Source organism: Rhinopithecus bieti, unplaced genomic scaffold (genome assembly GCF_001698545.2).
Source record: "Rhinopithecus bieti isolate Rb0 unplaced genomic scaffold, ASM169854v2 scaffold_30077, whole genome shotgun sequence".
Classification (NCBI taxonomy): domain Eukaryota; kingdom Metazoa; phylum Chordata; class Mammalia; order Primates; family Cercopithecidae; genus Rhinopithecus; species Rhinopithecus bieti.
In genome coordinates, this window is record NW_016812977.1 from 69246 (window position 1) to 88422 (window position 19177).

Below are 19177 nucleotides of genomic sequence, written 5' to 3' on the forward strand. Positions count from 1 at the left end.
AATGTAATTACAACCTTGTTGTTAGCACTTCTTTGGCCTCAACCCTTGTTATTAATCACCGCTTTCTGCCAGAAGTCGTGACTGAAAATTTCCCTAATTATCCAATAAAGTAAAAATAGAACAAAAGAAACTGGCTTGGCTCACTTCCCCAAACCCAATGGTTCCCTGTGAAACCAGATGGGAAAAGAAAAACACATGTAGAGAAGAATTCTATTGAGACGCAAGCGTGTGCCTGAAATTACTGGTTTCCATCCCGAAAATGACAGTCCATCGTCTTGGTTCTTTTTCAAATTCCTTTCAGAAGACTCGGCTTTATGAAGATCCAATAAGTTTGAAAGGAAGGAAGAAAGTAAAGAGGGAATGGGCAGGCATGGAATTAACCAAAGGAAAACCCCCAATGGGAAAGTGATCTGAAAGGAGAGAGAACAGAGGGACAGACGGGATTTTCCACCTTCCCCAGAGTGGGAAGAATGTCCTTTTCAATTCTCAAAAGCAAGATGGAATTCCCTTTCTGGAACACAAACTAACTTTTACTTTTTGAATTTGCTTTTTTTTTTTTTTTTTTTTTCCTTTGTCCACAAAAATTCAAAGCACGTGAATAAGAACAATGGGAGAACGAATTGCTGTCTTAAAGATCAGTATTTTTCCAAAATTTTTTTTTCTTTAAAGCAAGGTCTTTGCTCTGACATCCAGGGCCTGGAGTGCGTGGAGCCAACCAATAGCCCTTGCCAGCCTTGACCTCGCTGGTTCAACCGATCCTCCCCTGGCCTCACACTACCCGCCTGCGCCGCCAAGTACCATGACCACACTACATGCCTCCCCCAGCCAATCTCACGCTACCTGTTTTCCGCCATCTGTTTGTTTTCTCCTTTCTTTCCGCTTTTTTTTTCTTTTTCCGGTTTGACGAGACTGAAGTCTTGCTATGTTGCCCAGACTGGCCTTGGACTTCTGGCTTCAAGCTCTCTCCGTCTTTGGCCCAAGAGTCAGTATATACACTGATAAAATATCTATATGAAGATTTAGCAGCTTTGTAATATTTGGTGTGTGTGCGAGATGTAGTTCCAACATAACAACAACCAGTATATATATACACCAACATGACGCGCTACCACGCAGCTCATAACCCTATCTACATGGATATCTCTGTCTACGCCTCTACCAGATAACACTGAACATACTAATTTTTATTTAATTTTTTATAGCGCAGACACGCCGCGCCGCGCGGCGGCCGACACTTCAGCCTCTGCTCATCTCACGCCAACAGCTGCACGCTCTTGTCTCCCCTTCCGCACCAACACACCCATATCGAGCGCGGCCCACACGCCCATGCTTCGAGCCGCACTGGTGTCTGAGCCCTTTTCGCTCTCTGCCCATCTCGTTTCAATCTATCCTACCACGTATCAACGGTGGTCCCTTGCGCCGGTGGCGGACTCGCCACGCGCCCCAGTACATGTCACCATGCTCAGCTATTTTTTCAATTGTTTCTTTTTTTTTTTTCTTTTCGAGAGATAGGTCTTGGCTATGTTGCCCCCGCTTGAACCTCTGGCTTCAAGCTCTACTCCGGTCCCCTGGCCCAAGATCAGTATTTGAATACTGGGAAATTGATCACGGATTAACAGGAAAGGGGGGATTTAACTAAAACCAAAATAGAACTCCAAGTCTCCTAATTATTTTTTCCTCTACTTAAAATGAAATTATTTGGAGATGGTTTTTTAAAGGAGGGACCAACAAGTTTATTCTGCAAACCTTATTTTTCTTTCAAGTGGAGAACCAGACCTTTTTTTTTTTTTTTTTTTTAATATCCTAACACCTAACGTGGTCCCTTCCTAGAGGCAGGCCATAAATCAATGCTGCTATGAAAGCCACCATTAACAGTGCTGCAGAATATGGTCTGTCAAAGGAAAGCTCAATTTCTGCCATGAAAATGGAAGTGACTTCTGTTGAGCTAAACCTTTTAAGTGGTGGGTCTAAGCTATCGAATATTTTGGGATTGTTTTTTAAACCACCTTGGTGGATTCACAGTTTAACCATGGCAATAACCCAGAGAATAGCACCATTCCCATTAGTCTGCTAGTAACAAAAATGCTTTTAGAATGTCGTGTTCCCCTGGGAGATTGGCCAACTCAACTTTCAAGTGACCCAAAGCATGCTGTTTTTCTCTGGAAACAGTCCCTAACGGGCTTTTTTCCTTGCAACCTAATTCAAGTTTGTAGCATGGTCCCTGCATAACAGCCCAATCTAAAAAAACTGATGGTTGTTCTTGTCCCTAGTGCCCTCATGGCTGTTGGGTGGAAAAAGGGAGTGGGTTTGGAGTGGTTTCTTAATTTGGAAGGTGAGTTATTCTCCTGAGTTCCTGGACCTGACAACGATGGGAGCGCTATTAACAGGTTGTTAAGCAAGGCATCCCTTGCGGTCAAAGAATTTCAGGTCAAGTTAAATACCATATTACAGACAATTTTTACATAATTAAAAAGGGCATGGTCTGGGAAACCCTTCCCTGAAACCGTATTGACGTTCATTCTCTAAGAATGTACTGTGGGCTCTCTCTCAGCCTCTGAGGCTTTTCAACATCCTTGTCCCGTCCACATGGAATGTCCTTCCCACCCGCCCATTGCCCTACCAACTCTGGAAGGACTGAAGATCATAAGAAAAGAAAGAAAAGGTTTGGGGTGATACAGGAGTAAGGTCTTAGATAACTAATAGAGGAAGCTTATTGTTGGGGCACAATGTTGGTTAGCAGCTTATTTGATATACCCAAATGAACAGACGATTTCCAATGTAGACCCAATCATAGTTTAAGGAAACATTATTAGGAGGAAAGTACCATATATCTGTAATAAACTAAAGGGAATCTTAAGTATTCCAGAAGTTATTTTCACAATTTTAGAAAAATATGCTTTCCATTTGTAAAATTAAACCCTCTGCCTAGTGAACGAAAAGCAAGATTCAAAAGTATAAGTGTTACCACACACAGAACTTGGGATTCTTTCCCCATGAAGAAGCTCACCTTTAATTTGCCAAAACTGATGTGAACCTGAATATAGCTCAACTGACTTTTTTCATCTGTATACTCTTCTTGAAAAAGGGTTTCTCGTAGTGCTTTCGGCTATAAGTCCGGAAAAAAGTTACTGGGAGAAGTAAGGCCCTAAAACAATTCCTTTCCTCCATTAAACAAAAGTGTTTGAGCATTAAAGCATTAATTTGGTTTTGAAACTTTAAAAAATGAAAGTCCAATTTTTATTTTAATTATGGAACCAGAAAGTTCTAAATATTTCACCTCTAAAAATTTTATTTCTTTGAAGGTGGCCAGCACTCCTGTTTCCCTTGCCGTCCCAGCCTGAAGGGTCTAATGGTTTAAAAAATGTTGGGTTTTTCCCAAAAGGTGTAACCAAACTATGGGACTTGTTGCCCATTCTCTTATTACTGATGTTAATACCATGTTAGGAAAAGGGGCATGGTCATACTCATACTATGGGCAATATTGTATTCCTTGCAAGATGAGACCCAAAGAAAAACAATTTTCACGTTAATTGAAATTAAAACACTTAGGTTATTAGATTTCTTCTTTTTTGCAAGCCCCTGTTGCGCCTTTGTAACACAAAAAGGGTTGTTCCTCCATTTATTTCCAAAAGGATCAGCTTATTTGGAGACCTGGAGGGAAATTAATTTTCTGAATATGCCCAGGGTGATGGACACTGAAAGTTCTTCTGATAAGTCATGCCACTGAATGAAAATGAATCACTAACATGCATATGAAAGAAAAATTCACTGCCAGAGAGAAACCTCACGTAAGCACATCATAGGGTTGAATTAGAGAACTATTCTCACTGCAGTGTTAAGATGCTGCAAAACAAAAACACAACAACAACAACAACAGAAATCTTTCCTGTGTTCCTCCGGACTACCTTTCTTTTGGCTTAAGTAGAAACCTTGGATCCAAGGGCTTCTGATGTGCCACCATGCTTCGATTGGCCAGGAAGGACTCCCACTAGATCCAAAATGCTTCCTGAGAATTACAGGACAGTGCTTGAAGAATAGAGGTCTGCTGAACAGAAATTATCTTCTTCAGACAAAATGCAGAAAGAAGCGAAGGCACTTTGTTAAGTGCCCATCAAACAGCTTGGGTCCAACCTTCTGAATGAGTTTCTTCTCCTGAGAAGTGCAAATTTAGTATCTCTCTAGCAGGAAGCTGAGAAAGCTTATTTGCACCACTCTGAGCAGGAAGGAGTTAAGGCTATTTTCTAAAAGGCAGACATCTGTGTATCACATTTATAGATGGATATAGATGTGAGGGTATTGTCTAGATGCTTTTATTGAAAAGTTTTGATGGGATTTTCCATTATAACAACATTTTCCATAAAAGAGCAATAATAAATTTCAGGGTAGGATTTCTCAACGTCAGCACTACTGACATAATGGGTAAGATAATTCATCATAGTAGGGGTCTGTGCTGTGCATTGCAGGATGCTTGATGGCACATCTGAGCCAGTAGCACCCTGAGCCAAGACAATAAAAAATGTCTCCAGGCATTGATAAGTGACCCCTGGGGGAAAACACTACTTTAGATATTCAAAGTCTTCTGGACAAATACATAAGAATATTACTGGACCTGGTTGGCAATATGCTTTAAATAAGGTACTGTGTGATAATTCTATTCCCATGAGGCACTTGGAAGCACATTTCTGTTTTCTAACCTGTGCTGTCTCTAGGATGATGAAGGCATTTTACAGCTGGACTAGTACCAGAAGCTAGGACCTCAACACAGAAGCAACCTATGTGGTTTAAAACCAGGTCAACTGGCCAGGCGCCGTGGCTCATGCCTGTAATCCCAGCACTCTGGGAGGCCGAGGTGGGTGGATCACCTGAGGTCAGAAGTTCAAGACCAGCCTGGCCAACATGGTAAGACCCTGTCTCTACTAAAAATACAAAAATCAGCTGGGCGAGGTGGTGCGCAACTGTTGTCCCAGCACTTTGAGAGGCTGAGGCAGGTGGATCACCTGAGGTCAGGAGTTTGAGATCAGCCTGGCCAACATAGTGAAACCCCCTCTCTATTAACAATGTAAAAAATTAGCTAAGCATGGTGGTGCATGCTTGTTGTCCCAGCTACTCTGGAGGCTAAGGCAGGAGAATCGCTTGAGCCTGGGAGGTGGAGGTGGAGGTTGCAGTGAGCCGAGATTGCACCACTGCACTCCAGCCTGGGCAAATGAGCAAGACTTTGTCTCAAAAAAACAAAACAAAACAAAACAAAACAAAACAAAACAAAACAAAAACCAATGAGGTCAACAAGCACCTCCAAGGTCCATGAAGGGAATCAGAAACAGAGGGGAATCTTCAATATTGAGAGTTGGTTCTATTGATGACACAAACCCACACACAAGATACTTGGGTCTTCTAAGAGGGACGCTGTTACCTTCTTCATTGAGCACATATAAGAAACACAGATTGACCTCCATCAGCCTCAGACTAGAGCGGCTAGAAGGTAGAAGCAGTAAGATTTCCCTTTATGAATCTTCCTCTTTGCCTCTGAACTTTTCCTCACCTTGCTTTTCCCCACTGGGTAGAAAACCATTCCAAGATATTATGAAAGTGAAGAGTAGTGATGGTTTTAACATTATGGGTCATGAGAGACAAATTTAATAAAGGAGATTGACTGAACACTCTGTTCTAGCTACTTGAGGAAGTATTAAGCTTTATTCCAAAGGTAAGAACTACAGCCAATGAGGAGGTCAAATAGAGAATGGGATTTTGGCTTTATACAGGAAAACTTTCTGTAAGACACTGCTGCCATGTTTTCCATCACTAGAGTGGAAAAAAAGAATAGTTTGACTGGAGTAGGAGATCTTACAATTCCCCTATTGGCCTCAGACTCAAGCTGAGTGGCTCAAGCCTGTAATTCCAGCACTTTGGGAGGTTGACACAGGAGGATTTCTTGAGCTCAAGAGTTCAAGACCAGCTTTGGCAACATGGTGAAACCCCATCTCTACCAAAAATACAAAAACTTAACTGGGCATGGTGGCGCATGCTTGTGGTCCCAACTACTCAGGAGGCTGGGGTGGGAGGATCGCTTGAGCTTGGGAGTAGCAGGGTGCAGTGAGCTGGTGAGCTGAGATGGCGCCACTGCACTCCAGCCTGGGTGACAGAGTGAAACCCCCAACTCAAAAAAAAAAAAAAAAAAAAAAAAAAGAAGAAGAATATGGATTCAACCAGTGCAGGTCTAGAATCTCCACTCTTAGCCACAGCACCCGCTAGTCTCAAAGCGTGATCCAGAGACTCTCTGGGACCCTTTCAGGAGGTCTGTGAGGCCAACGTTATTTTTACAACAGGAAGGCACTCTTTGTCTTTCTCACTATCACTCTTTTAGGAGTGTACAGTGAACATTCCTAGTGGCCACAGGGTGAATGATGACATCATTGATGTATTAGCCAATGGAATGTGAGCTTGGAGTACTTTGGTGTCTTAAAAAATTTCATTTTTTATTACTAATATAATAAGCATCTCTTGACACAACCCACATAACCAAAAGATCATTGGGGTCCTCAATCATAGAAGAAATGAAAAGGGGTTTTGAGACCTCAAAGTTTGAGAATAGCTGAACTGTCAAAGCTGCATTTCTCATTGGTGTGTGTCTGTGTGTGTTGAGGAAGGGTGTGTATCTAAAGCAGAGTTGAAACCAGTAAGGAACAAGGTCGAATACAGCGGGAGGGGGAGGAAACCTATCTCTGGACTTGCTTTGGCAGTGCAGTTGTTTTTGTCTTTCGTTTCGCCTTTCCTCTTCCTTCTCATTGCAGCTGAATTTAAACAAGATTTGCAGCCGCCTGCGTGACATTAGCCTGGTCTGTCACCAAACTAATGAAAACAATTAATCAGTGTGCTTCACTTAAAACTCTTCAGATTGGTAATAACACTTAGGAAGAAACCACTGGCAATGTCATATGAAGTCGTATTTAAATTTAAGAGAAAGACATTTCATTTAGAACTTCTCGGTGAAGACGTGCTGGGAAATGGGGCGTTAGCTGGGGAACCGGCTGCATTTCTCACTGTTACAGCAAAGGGCTGCTGAGTGTGGACAAAGGAAAAGGTGTGGGATCCCAATGTCGGAGGTCAAAGAGGTTGTGGTCCAGCTGCACAATGGCAAGCAATGGAGGGGAGAACAGAAGAGAACAACAGCATCAGCACAATGTTGAAAGACCAAGGCTGAATTAAACACCACCCATCCACCTTCCTGGTCACTAAAAACCTTCAGTGCCTCTGAGTTTATTTCCCTCTGGATAAAGAGATTGGCAGAGGGGTTTTTACATTGGCAAACCCACCGGTAAAGCCCCAGACTGGACAGAGATAACAAGTCCAGCTGGAGGCAGTGTGACACTCCAAACAGAGGGCCTCAGCAGCGGCCTCAGGGCAGACGTTTTCCTCTGACCTTCTCCTGCCCTCCTGGCTCTCAGTCCCACTCTACCCCAAGGTGCCAGAGAAACTAGAATCCCTCTTCCCCATAAGAACCAAAACCCCTGATCCCCAAAACCATCATCAAACCTAAAAGTATGACTCCAACTTTCCCCCTGCCTTTCTGTGTAAAAACTGCCCATAAATAAATCCTCTGACCTACCTTGTTTGACTGTAGGTCATAAGACCCCTGTTCCAGAGACGGCCCTGTCCCATGCCCAGAAGGAAGGAACACTGCTCAGAGAGGCCAAGAAGCATCTAGATAGACAGGCCTGGCTGGGTTTCCCCACTCAGTCCGTTAGCATGAGGTCAGACTTTTCCCTCCAATTCTACTTCTACACACTGCCCGTACTTTGTTGAACCACAGCATAAAAACGAACAATTTCCCCTGTATCTTTGGGTCTTCCTTTGGAAGCCTCCTGTGTACACGTTAAGTAAATTTATATGCCTTTTATCCTACTAATTGACCTGCCTCAAACCTGTGATTTTCAGGAAAACTCCAGGGGGCCAAAGGCCTTGGTCCCCACACCATTATGCAGGCAAACTGGAGCATATTGGGCTGTGAAATCAGAGCTCGACAATACCAACCACCCTGGCATCAGAGTACCTGTCCTCAGGCAAGGGTGCTCCAGCCAGCTTGGCTACTGTAGGAAATATGTCCATGTTGCTAGTGGGCTCATCAATCTTCTGGCCAGCCTGTATCACCCTGGGCCAACGAAGGATGCCTGGAACCCGGATACCTCCTTCCCAGTTGTTTGCTTTTCCTCCTAAAAGATCAAAAAAGAAGTAAGAGGCAACAGGGAGATTTCAACGCTTTAAACGCTCACTTCAATGGACTCTTTTGTGCTCAGTGTAGAATAACCAACTGCTCTAATTACATACATTCCATCCATGAGTATTCCATGAGCAATATAGTATATGTTGTATATGTTGTATTGAAAAAAGGAATATATATGACACAGTCACCACCATGCGTGACATGGTCAGCACTGTATGGCATCTTGAACAAAAACTTTGTAATCAGAGGGACTCAACGCAACAAAGATTTGAGTCACCAAAGATTCAAATCAATGACTCTGGAGTCAGGGAATTCAAGTTCCATTTCTACTTTACACCAGCTGTGCTAGGCAAAATAATGGTGCCCCCAAGTGTCCGCATCAAAATTTCTGGAGCCTGGAGCCTGGGGAAATGGGTATTTTGCCTTATATGGCAAAAGGGACTCTAAACATGTGACTAAAGATTTTGAGATGAGGAGATTACCCTGCATTGTCTGAGTGGATCCAATGTAATCATGGGGTTGTAAACAAAACATAAAATCCTAAGCACCTCGACTAACAGAATGGACCCCTCCTCTCAGCAAAGGGCATTCCAAAGGTTTAATCTGAAACACTAGTTCAGGCCATGATGGAAAGAGGGGATTGAACATGCCTCATTTTGCCTCCTTCCTTTGGAATTCAGGTACAACTGACCAGCATTAACATTAAAACAGAGACCTTAAGACGGACAAAACAGACTCTTTGTAGCAATAAGATACTAACACGACAGACAGCAGGCCCTGATAGAAACTGAAGTAGTTTACCCCAAAATATATTTCTTTGACATTTCAAAATAACCCCACACAGTTGTCTCTTGTGAGGAAAACCTACAAGACAATCCCCTTCTCTTTCAGGGTCTTTTCCCTGATCTGGGAGAGAAGTGAACTGACCAAGAGTCTGGTATCTTTTAAAGTCTGATAAGAAACACGTACAATGTATTCTCTCTAAAGCCTGCTACCTGGAGGCTTCATCTGCATCATAAGAACCTTGACCTCCACAACCCCCTTATTTTAACCCAGACACTCCCTTCTATCGACTGCAGGTCTTTAAATCAACTCTTTCAACCAACTGCCAATCAGAAATTCTTTGAGTCCACCTATGACCTGAAGCCTCCTCACCCCCCCACCCCCCGACTCTGACTCCAGACTGAACAATGTACATCTTACATGTATTGACTGATGCCTTATGTCTCCCTAAAATGTATAAATCAAGCTGTAGCCAGAACAGCTTGGGTACATGTTCTCAGGATCTCCTGGGGCTGTGTCTACTTGGCTCAGAATAAATCTCTTCAAACGTTTTACAGAGTCTGACTCTTTTTGTAGACAGGGTCCTTTCAAGGGAAAGAGGGAGTCAGAGAAGTGGAGGGGTATAATCACAGAGAGAGGCTGGTATATGCTACGCTGCTGACTTTGAAGGCAGAGAAGGGTACCCCAAGCCCAGGAATGCAGGCAGGCGCTAGAAGTTGGATAAGGCAAGGAATAAGATTCTCCCCTAGAGCCTTCAGCAAGAAACAGCCCTGCCAATACCTTGAGGACCCATTTAATTCATGGTTATTCCCAAAGGAAAATAAATCATTCTACCAAAAAGATACCTGTACCTGTATGTTCATTGCTGCACTATTCACAATAGTAGATGTGGAATGAATCCAGGTGCCCATCAACAGGGATTGGATAAAGAAAATGTGGCACATATACATCATGGAATACTACACAGCCATAAAAAAGAACAAAATATTGTCCTTTGTAGCAACCTGGTATAGCTAGAGGCCATTATCCTAAGTGAATTAATGCAGGAACAGAAAACCAAACACTGCATGTTCTTACTTATAAGTGGGAGCTAAACATTCGGTACTCATAAACATAAAGATGGCAACAATAGACACTGGGATCTACTGGCGGGAGAGAGGGAGGAGGCCAAGGAGTGCAAAACTATCAGGTACTATGTTCACTACTTGGATGACAGGATCATTAGAACCCCAAACCTCAGCATAATGCAATATACCCATGTAACACACCTGCACACGTACCCGCTGAATCTAAAATTTTTTAAAAAATCATGTTGTTTTGAACTACTAAATTTGTGGTCAATGATTACAGCAGACATAGGAAACAGATACACCAGCCCTTTGCATTTGAGAAAATAGCTTCAGCTGTCTGGGTCTCATATTCCCACAACGTTTCCATGCGAGTATTATATGGAATGATTATCCCAACTGCCAAGCTCAGTGCCTGCAAGAGAGAGGAAGGGCACAAAAAATGGCTATTATCATCACTGTTATTATTTTATTACCAGGATGGCTCTTACCAGGAGAGTTGAGGAAACAGGCTTTGTGCCTATGAGGCAATTAGAATATAATTAAATACAGCATTGAAAGGGTACTGGCAGAGGCAGAAAGACTAAGTTCAGAGTGGATCAGAATGTCAGCAGATAATCTCAGAAGATGGTCACTGAAGGAACCAAAACATTTCACCCCAAAATACTCTTGTTTGACATATTTTGAGATGGATGTTCAGAGGGTCTGCAAACAGAAGCAGCCCTGCAAAACTGTCTTTTGTGGGGGAGATTTGAATCTGTAGAGAAAATCTGGTTGGGCGTGGTGGCTCACACCTGTAATCCCAGCACTTTAGGAGGCTGAGACGGGTGGATCACCTGAGGTCAGGAGTTCAAGACCAGCCTGGCCAACATGGTGAAAGCATATCTCTACTAAAAATACAAAAATTAGCCAGGCGTGGTGGCGGGCACCTGTAATCCCAGCTACTTGGGAAGATGAGGCATGAGAATTGCTTGAACCCGGGAGGTGGAGGTTGCAGTGAGCCAAGATCTCGCCACTGCACTCCAGCCTGGGTGACAGAGTGAGAATCTGTCTCAAAAAAAAAAAAAAAAAAAGGAGAGAGAGAGAAAATCTGCATTGAGGCAGCCAGGCTTTCTCTGAAGGCCTCCCTTGTCTGATCTAGGAAAGATGAACTGAGAGACTCACACCTTTAAAGGTCTGCAAGAAACATTCACCATCTCTTCTCTCTGGGGATTGCTACACAGGAGGTTTCATCTGCATAGCAAGACCACCTCTGCTAGCCAGGCGTCCTCTTCTCCCCTCTCCTAACCCATGTGGCCACGAGGCAAGGCCCCATTCTTTCTGTAACCTCAAGATGGTATAAAAGCATCAACCCTCTAGCCATTTCTTTGAGATCTATTTTGTAAGGTTCCATGCGTGTTAATAAATTTGTGTGCCTTTTCTCAGTTGCCTTTGTCAGCAGATTTTTAGCAAACCTTCAGAGGGCAAAGGGGCAGTTTTCCTGTGGCCCCTATATGACCAACACCTCCCGTTGAGGGATGGAGACCAAGCGCTCCAGTACAGGGTTTAGACAGGACAGGCCTGAAGTCACTCCAGCTGGGCAGGTGACCCATGGCTGGGGGAATAAACACTGCTTCCTCACCCTTTATGACAAAGGCAGCATAGAGCTAAGTGGTACTGAAGTAGCCATCAGGAAGTCAGGCTGGGGACAAAGGGAGTGGAGTTGAAGTTCAGCTACTCAAAAAAGAGGCTGTTTTAAACAATTGGTGTGAAGCATTAAATAGATAGTTAAGTGAGAATGAAGCCAATGAAAAAATGCTCATTCCTCTCGGGAATATCATGTGTGAGTCACACTGGAAATCAATGCCACTAGAGACAGCGGTTTCGGGGTCCTGAAGCAAATCTCCATTGTTAAAAGCTCATCTCTCTTTTTTTTTTTTTTTTTAGCCTTTACAGGAATGCCTCCTTTTATTGCATTCTGCTCTAGTGTGTTTTTCAGATGTCACATTATTTATCTATGTATTTGTTTATGTATTTATTTTTATTTATTTTAGGTTCAGGGGTACATATGCAGGTTTGTCATAGAGGTAATCTGCATGTCTTGGGAGTCTGGTGTGCAGATTATTTCATTACCCAGGTAATCAGCATAGTACCTGACATGTAGTTTTCAGTCCTCTCCCTCTCCCACCCTCCACTCTCAAGTAGGCCCCAGTGTCTGTTGTTCCCTTCTGTGTGTCCATGTGTACTCAATGTTTAGCTCCCACTTGTAAGTGAGAACATGCAGAATTTGGTGTTTGGTCCCTGCATTCATTCTTTTAGGATAATGGCCTTCAGCTCCATCTATGTTGCTGCAAAGGACAGGATCTCATTCTTTTTTTATGGCTGCATAGTATTCCATGGTGTGTATGTACCAGAATTTCTTTATCCAGTCCACTGTTGATGGGTATTTCAGTTGACTCCATGTCTTTGCTATTGTGAATAGTTAAAAGCTCATTTCTTACAGCTGAAGACTGTAGACTGAATTCCTCTCCTCAGCAGGCTCTGACCTTTGCAGACATTCAGAGATTCTACATGCACAGTCACTTAGGGGAGATTCCTATGGAAGTTCACATCATACTTTGTAGTTTCTGTGATGGCCTTCTAAGAAAGTTAAAACTCTTCCCCTTATTTTATCTTTTCAACATCACTTGAAGGTAATTCTCTGACAGATACTGTGATTCCTGCTTCACAGAGATCACAGCCAACAAATGGGAAGTTTAACTACTTTGCCGTAGTTCATTCAAGTAGTTGAAAGCGGAGCTTTGGGAGGAATCTCAACGTGTGAATTACAGTCTAGTTTTCCTTCTGTTCCATCAAACTCATAAAATTTTCACCTGCTTATCCTGCTACTCGATCAAACTCACACCATCTTCACTTTAAATTTAACAGCAACAAAATAAGTGATTGTTATAGAACAAAAAAGGGCTGGTTTCATGAATGGTTTAGATATACAAATATTGCCCCCTTGTTTTAAATAAAACAGCATAAATAAATGGGAACAAAACCAAACTATTAAAATCAGGAAAANTATATATATATATATATATGTATAATAGTTGTACAATCTGAGGCTGAGAGAACTTCAGTTATGTGCTGACGGTCACTTATTTAGTAAGCAGTAGAGTTACAGATACAAATCCAGGTTTGTCTGACTGACTCCAAAGCCTGTGAATTTAAACAGTTTTCCGGTATCACTTTATCTTTGCAGCAAGAGCACTGGTGCCAAGTTGTCTATGTCCTGAGAGAAGAGGATCACACCAAATTTGTAAACCACATTTAGTTTCTACAGCCTATGTCGAAACTCAGAAAGATACATCTGAACAGTAGAATTAAGGATTGAGGCACCGAGCAAATTTCGTACCCTCCCAGGAGTTGATCTGTGCATCATCTTTAAGGTGAAAGGCAATGTCTGAGGATGGTTTACTAGGGCTCACCAGGGGAAGCCAAGGGATGCATCTGGCTATAGAGCCATGTGAGAGAGTGGCTGAAAAACACGGCCCTTAAACAGCAGATAGAGGCTGGGTGCAGTGGCTCATGCCTGTAATTCCAGCACTTTGAGAGGCCTAGGCAGGTGGGTTGCTTGAGACCAGGAGTTCAAGACCAGTCTCGGCACCGTGGTGAGATGCCATCTCTACAAAACAAAACAAAACAAAAAAATTAATTAAAAAAATTAGCCAGGTGTGGTGGCACACACCTGTAGTCCCAGCTACTCAGGAGGCTGAGTGGGGGGTACTGCTTGAACCTGGGAGTTTGAGGCTGCAGTGAGCTATGATTGTGCCCCTGCACTCCAGCCTGGGTGACAGAGAGACAACATGTCTTAAAAAACAGAAAACCAAGCACACAGTTTCACAAAAATCCACAGGCACATCCAAGGTCTGTGTATTTTACAACCCAAGTGCCAGTGATCTATTCCCCTCTGAGGAATTTGCGAATATCCCAGAACTCCAGATGATGGAAGAGACATCTTATAAGAACATGGCTTGATGTATAACCACGTTGAAAACAAAACAAAATAAAACAAATCTCCTGCAGAGGCCCCGGAAATATCACAGCCTGCCAGAGATTCCAGATCCCCAAAGGAGCTCCAAGCCACAAATGGCCACCTGGTGGCAACACTTCTGTCTGGGTGCAAAGAAATGGCTTACCTCTGCTCAGGTAAGATGCACAGAGCACCTCTATTGCAGGCACGGGACTATGTGCCTGTAGCCCCTAGATCTAGCCACCTACTGACCACCTGAATGGTAGCACCAGGCATGGTTTCGTCTGCAGCTAGTGTTAACAAATTGTCACACTCGAGAAACGCTCTGTTGGAAGCTCTGAAACCACTATGTGGAACATCACGAGATTCCCATCTTGTATTAATAGTTCTGAGTCTATATTCAGGTCCTAAAGAAATGTATCCATAAACATAATCTTGTGCAATTTTCTAAAGCTATAAAGGGAGAGTTTTTACAACAGTCATGGCAAAAAAATGTTTTAAAATTTTTTTAACAGATGATGAACACATCTGAGCACATACTGTCTATGGAAAAACATGTTGGAGGAAGCATGATCACACATTTGCAGGCATGTGTTGATGAGCAAGTGCCCTTGCTTGTCAGATGGTGTAGCTTTCAGTCTCCTTCCTCCTGCGATATTGCGTTGAAAATGAGATGCGCCAAATGTGTCTGTCAGGCTGAAAAAGCACCGAAATCTGCTCTCCCAGGCACCACTCACATTATCATTGAGCAGAGTTCAGAGGAACTCAGAGGGTGGACACGGGATGCTTCATTCATTCAGCAGACATTTAATAAGCAATGACTTGCTGTGATCAGGACTAATGATGGAGTTTCACATGTCCCCCAAACCATTCAAACTCATGACTTCAATATTAACTCTTGATTCTCACCATCACTCTGCAAGGCAAGTAACCCATTGCACAGCCAAGAAAACTTTGGCAAAGGTTACACAGCCAGTAATTGGTGGTATTAGGTATAGTTCTAGAACCTATCGTGCCAAATGCTAGGCTTTACTGATTTTCACATCCCCAAATGGGACACAAAGGTATATCATGGAGATTACGCCCTACAGAAACTCACAGCCTCAAAAGATAGCTCAGATAATACCCACTGAGAACTGTGATTGTATGCGAACAGAATCCCAGAGAGAACACAGTGAACAGGGACCTTGCCCTACAGAAATTAAAAGTCTCAAAAGACAGCTCAGATATATCCACAGGCCAGGCACAGTGGCTCACACCTGTAATCCCAACACTTTGGGAGACTGAGGTAGGAGGATCACTTGAGGTCGGGGTTTGAGACCTGGGCAACATAGTGAGACCCAGTCTCTACAAAAAATAAGAAATAAAAAAGCTAGCCAGGCATGGTGGTGCATGCTACATGGGAGGATGAGGCAGGAGGATTGAGTAAGCCTAGGAGGTTGAGGCCGTAGTGAGCTGTGATCATGCCACTGCACTCTAGCTTGGGTGACAAAGTGAAACCCTGCCTCAAACAAACAAACAAACAAACAAACAAAAGATATGCCCACAGATAACTCTGATTAAGTACCAACAAAAATCAAAAGAAATGTCTTTTACCTGGGCAAACCTGCCCCGTACCAATAGATTTTGACTTGGGTTTTGAAGGAGAAATTAACTTAGGAAAGTTGGAGAATAGGATATGGGGGAAAGAAAAAAAAAAAAAAAAACAGGTGAAGGAGTATGATTTATTTTTTCTGAAAATTTATAAGCAGAGAAAAAGCCATAGTCTGAGTTTAAAATTTGGTAGAGTAATTGTCCAACTCACACTTTTAACATCCTGATGGCATGTTGTGATGATGTTCTCATCACAGAAGGATGATGGCTGAGTTACTCAATCTCTCTAGGCAAGCATAGCAAGGATTCTTCTACAATTTACTCTAAGACTCTTGTTAGAAACAGCTGTTTGCAAACCAGGCTTCTATTTTTGTCCTTCTGAATGCTCCCACACAGCAGGTCAAATCACTTTTAATGGCAAGAGCATATGCTAGTCATTCTTATGCTTGATCTGGGCAGAGTTTTATGAAATATTCTGTTTTTCATTTTTCTCCTCAAATCTTCCCATCCGAGATAACACTAATTCTCTGAATTGAGGCAAACCCCATTGAAGTGTGTGACGATAATTCACGCGAAATGTTTTCTCACACAAGATGCTACATTTTACACTCTCCTTGATTTATTCATGCCAAAGACTAAAACCCATGAATTGCAGATGGGAAATATAACAATATTTTTCAGGTTCCACCAATGTATTACCCACCTATTACGAGGGCAAAAATAAGGAACCTGGTGATATCAGTTGTTAAACAACAGGTCAAGAATTGAAGAATATCCTTAAAATTAATTGACACAGCTCAAATGATTAAGAATGACTCCTCAAGCAATACATCCAACTGCTAAGGAATCTGAGTCAAGGGTTGGCAAACTTTTTCTCTAAAGAGCCAGATAGTAAATATTTCAGGCTCTTTCGGTGGCTTTCTCAACTACTCAACTCTGTTGTTGTAATTAAGAAGCAGCCAGGAATAAGACATTCACAAATGAGCATGGCTGGGTTTCAATAAAACTTTATTTAGAAAATCAAGGGCTGGTTTGCATTAGGCCCACATGCTACAGCTAGGCCAGTCCTGTTCTAATTTACTAAATTTTGATTTTTTGGGGGTGGGGTGAGCACACCAACTTGGACCTTACTCCATAATATTAAATCCATCAGTATCAGGGGGAAGTGTCACAGCAACGTCTACTAACATTTTCTTGTTACTTAATTGAACTCCTACTTAATATTGTCCGAAAGAATGAAAACTGAAAATATATCTTACTCTGGAATGTGAAGCTAAGCATGTCCTGACTGGGGTCCACCTTTCCAACATCACACCTTGGTTGAGCTGAGTCCCACGAAAATGTCCTGGTCAACAGCTCATCCTCTGCTCTCTGGAAAGTTCTGCCGCTCCCTCTTGATGGTTGCTCTGCTAGGATTTGACCCTGGGATGGTTAATATTGAGTGTCAACTTGATTGGATTGAAGGATGTAAAGTATTGTTCCTGGCTGTGTCTGTGAAGGTGTTGCCAAAAGAGATTAACATTTGAGTCAGTGGGCTGGGAGAGGCAGACCCACCCTCAATCTGGGTGGGTACCATCTAATCAGCTGCCCACGTGGCTAGAATAAAGCAGGCAGAAGAACGTGGAAGTACTAGACTGGCTGAGTCTTCCAGCCTTCATCTTTCTCCCATGCTGGATGCTTCCTGTCCTCAAACATCAGACTCCAAGTTCTTCAGCTTTTGGATTGCTGGGCTTACACCAGTGATTTGCCAGTCGGACCTTCGACCACAGACTGAAGGCTGCACTATCATCAGCTTCCCTACTGTTGAGGTTTTGGAACTCGGACTGGCTTCCTGGCTCCTCAGCTTGCACACAGCCCATTGTGGGTCTTCACCTTGTGATTGTGTGAGTCAATTCTCCTAATAAACTCCCTTTCATACAGACATCTATCTTATTAGTCCTGTCCCTCTAGACAACCCTGACTAATACAGCCCCCACACCCAAATCATTTACAAAGCTCCTTAAAAGCCTAGATAACTAGCCTCTCCGATTTCATTAAGCCTTCTATGATCAGGTATTATTTTCCTACTTTCAATTTCCACAGTATTTTTCAAGTTCTAGTTTATGGGACATATGACAACCAATTCTATGCATGTCTCATTCCAACAGGATCAACAGTATTTGAGAACAAACGGTCCGATGCATTGTTAAATCAACTGAACAGTGTAATCCCTTCCAAATAGATGGTACTCAATATATTTTGTGTAACAAATGAAATAATGAATTAATCAATGAAGAGTATTGCTGTGGGAAAAAAACAGAAGCCTACAGGTGAATGTGATTACAAACTCCTATTTCTAACCTTTTCTGGTCTCTATTTTGCTACATGCTTCATTTCCCTAATACATTACATTCCTAAAATTTTCTCCACCAGAGTCATATACTAAACAGCTTGACCTTTGACTATCAAAAGAGAAACTCTCCCTGAATGTCATCAAAGAAAATGAGCCCATAAGCATGAGCTATGCCCACTCCCTGCCCTCACAGAGCCCAGTTTACCCACCGCGGCCACATCCTTCTCACACCTCTTTGCTGTCCCAGAATCCCAACCTTTCTCTCCTGCAGAGCATGCTCGACCACACAACTTCAATCTTGCCCATCTCAAAAGTGAGAAATTCAAGCCTCCCATTACGGGATCACAATCTCCTGCCTGTCCATGTGACTTTTTCAACAACATGTGCAAGCTCTGCCACATTTAACTGTGTAGTATTAAGGTCATACATTTTGTCAACTGAGGCCAATGCAATCAAATCACTCTGCTTATGGCAATGCCTGAGACGGTGGTGATCCAGCAGTTGCATTCTCTGTTGAAGTGGACAGTCTCAATCATTCCAAACGGCCCTTCCATTTTCAGGGTGTTTGCTAATGTTAACCCATCTGTCTGGTCCCTGCTCCCAGCTCAGATAACCCACAAGGCAGAGCTCAGTGCCCGGACATGATACCAAATCTCCATCACCTGACACTGTCATTCCTTGCTCACACTTTTTTTTGAGACAGGATCTCACTTTGTCAGTCAGGCTGGAGTGCAGTGGTGCAATCAAGTCTCACTGCAGCCTCCACCTCCCAGGCTCCACTGATCCTCCCATCTCAGCCTCTGGAGTAGCTGGACTACAAGCACATGCCATCACATCTGACTAATTTTAATTTTTTTTTTTTTTTTTTAGAGATGAGGTCTAACTATGTTGCCCAGACTGCTCTAGAATTCCTGGGCTCAAGGGATCCTCCTGCTTTGGCCTCCCAAAGTGATGAAATTACAGGTATGAGCCACTGCGCCCTGCTACACTTTCATCCCTAGAAATACTGAGCTGAGTTTTCACTCCCCATAAGTATTTCACACCTGCCCCCTGCGTACTTCCCACCTGTCCTCTCCTAGCCAACAATGCAAAACGTCAACCTGCAAAATGTCAGCTCCTCCTGGAAGGTTCTCTCAATTCCCAAGTTGGGCTAACTGCCTTTACCATACTTTAACAGTTCCCTTACC

At 42.9% G+C, this 19177-nt stretch overlaps 1 protein-coding gene across 1 annotated transcript in view; it reads right to left on the bottom strand.

Moving 5' to 3' along the window:
* Window positions 1-19177, bottom strand: part of STS (steroid sulfatase) — a gene marked incomplete at its 3' end in the record, with an annotated part of 122138 nt that overhangs the window by 1150 nt on the left and 101811 nt on the right. Inside the window, exon 8 of the mRNA XM_017847384.1 lies at window positions 8048-8207. Coding sequence (XP_017702873.1) covers window positions 8048-8207 — 160 coding nt within the window. The remainder of the gene's footprint in view (window positions 1-8047; window positions 8208-19177) is intronic.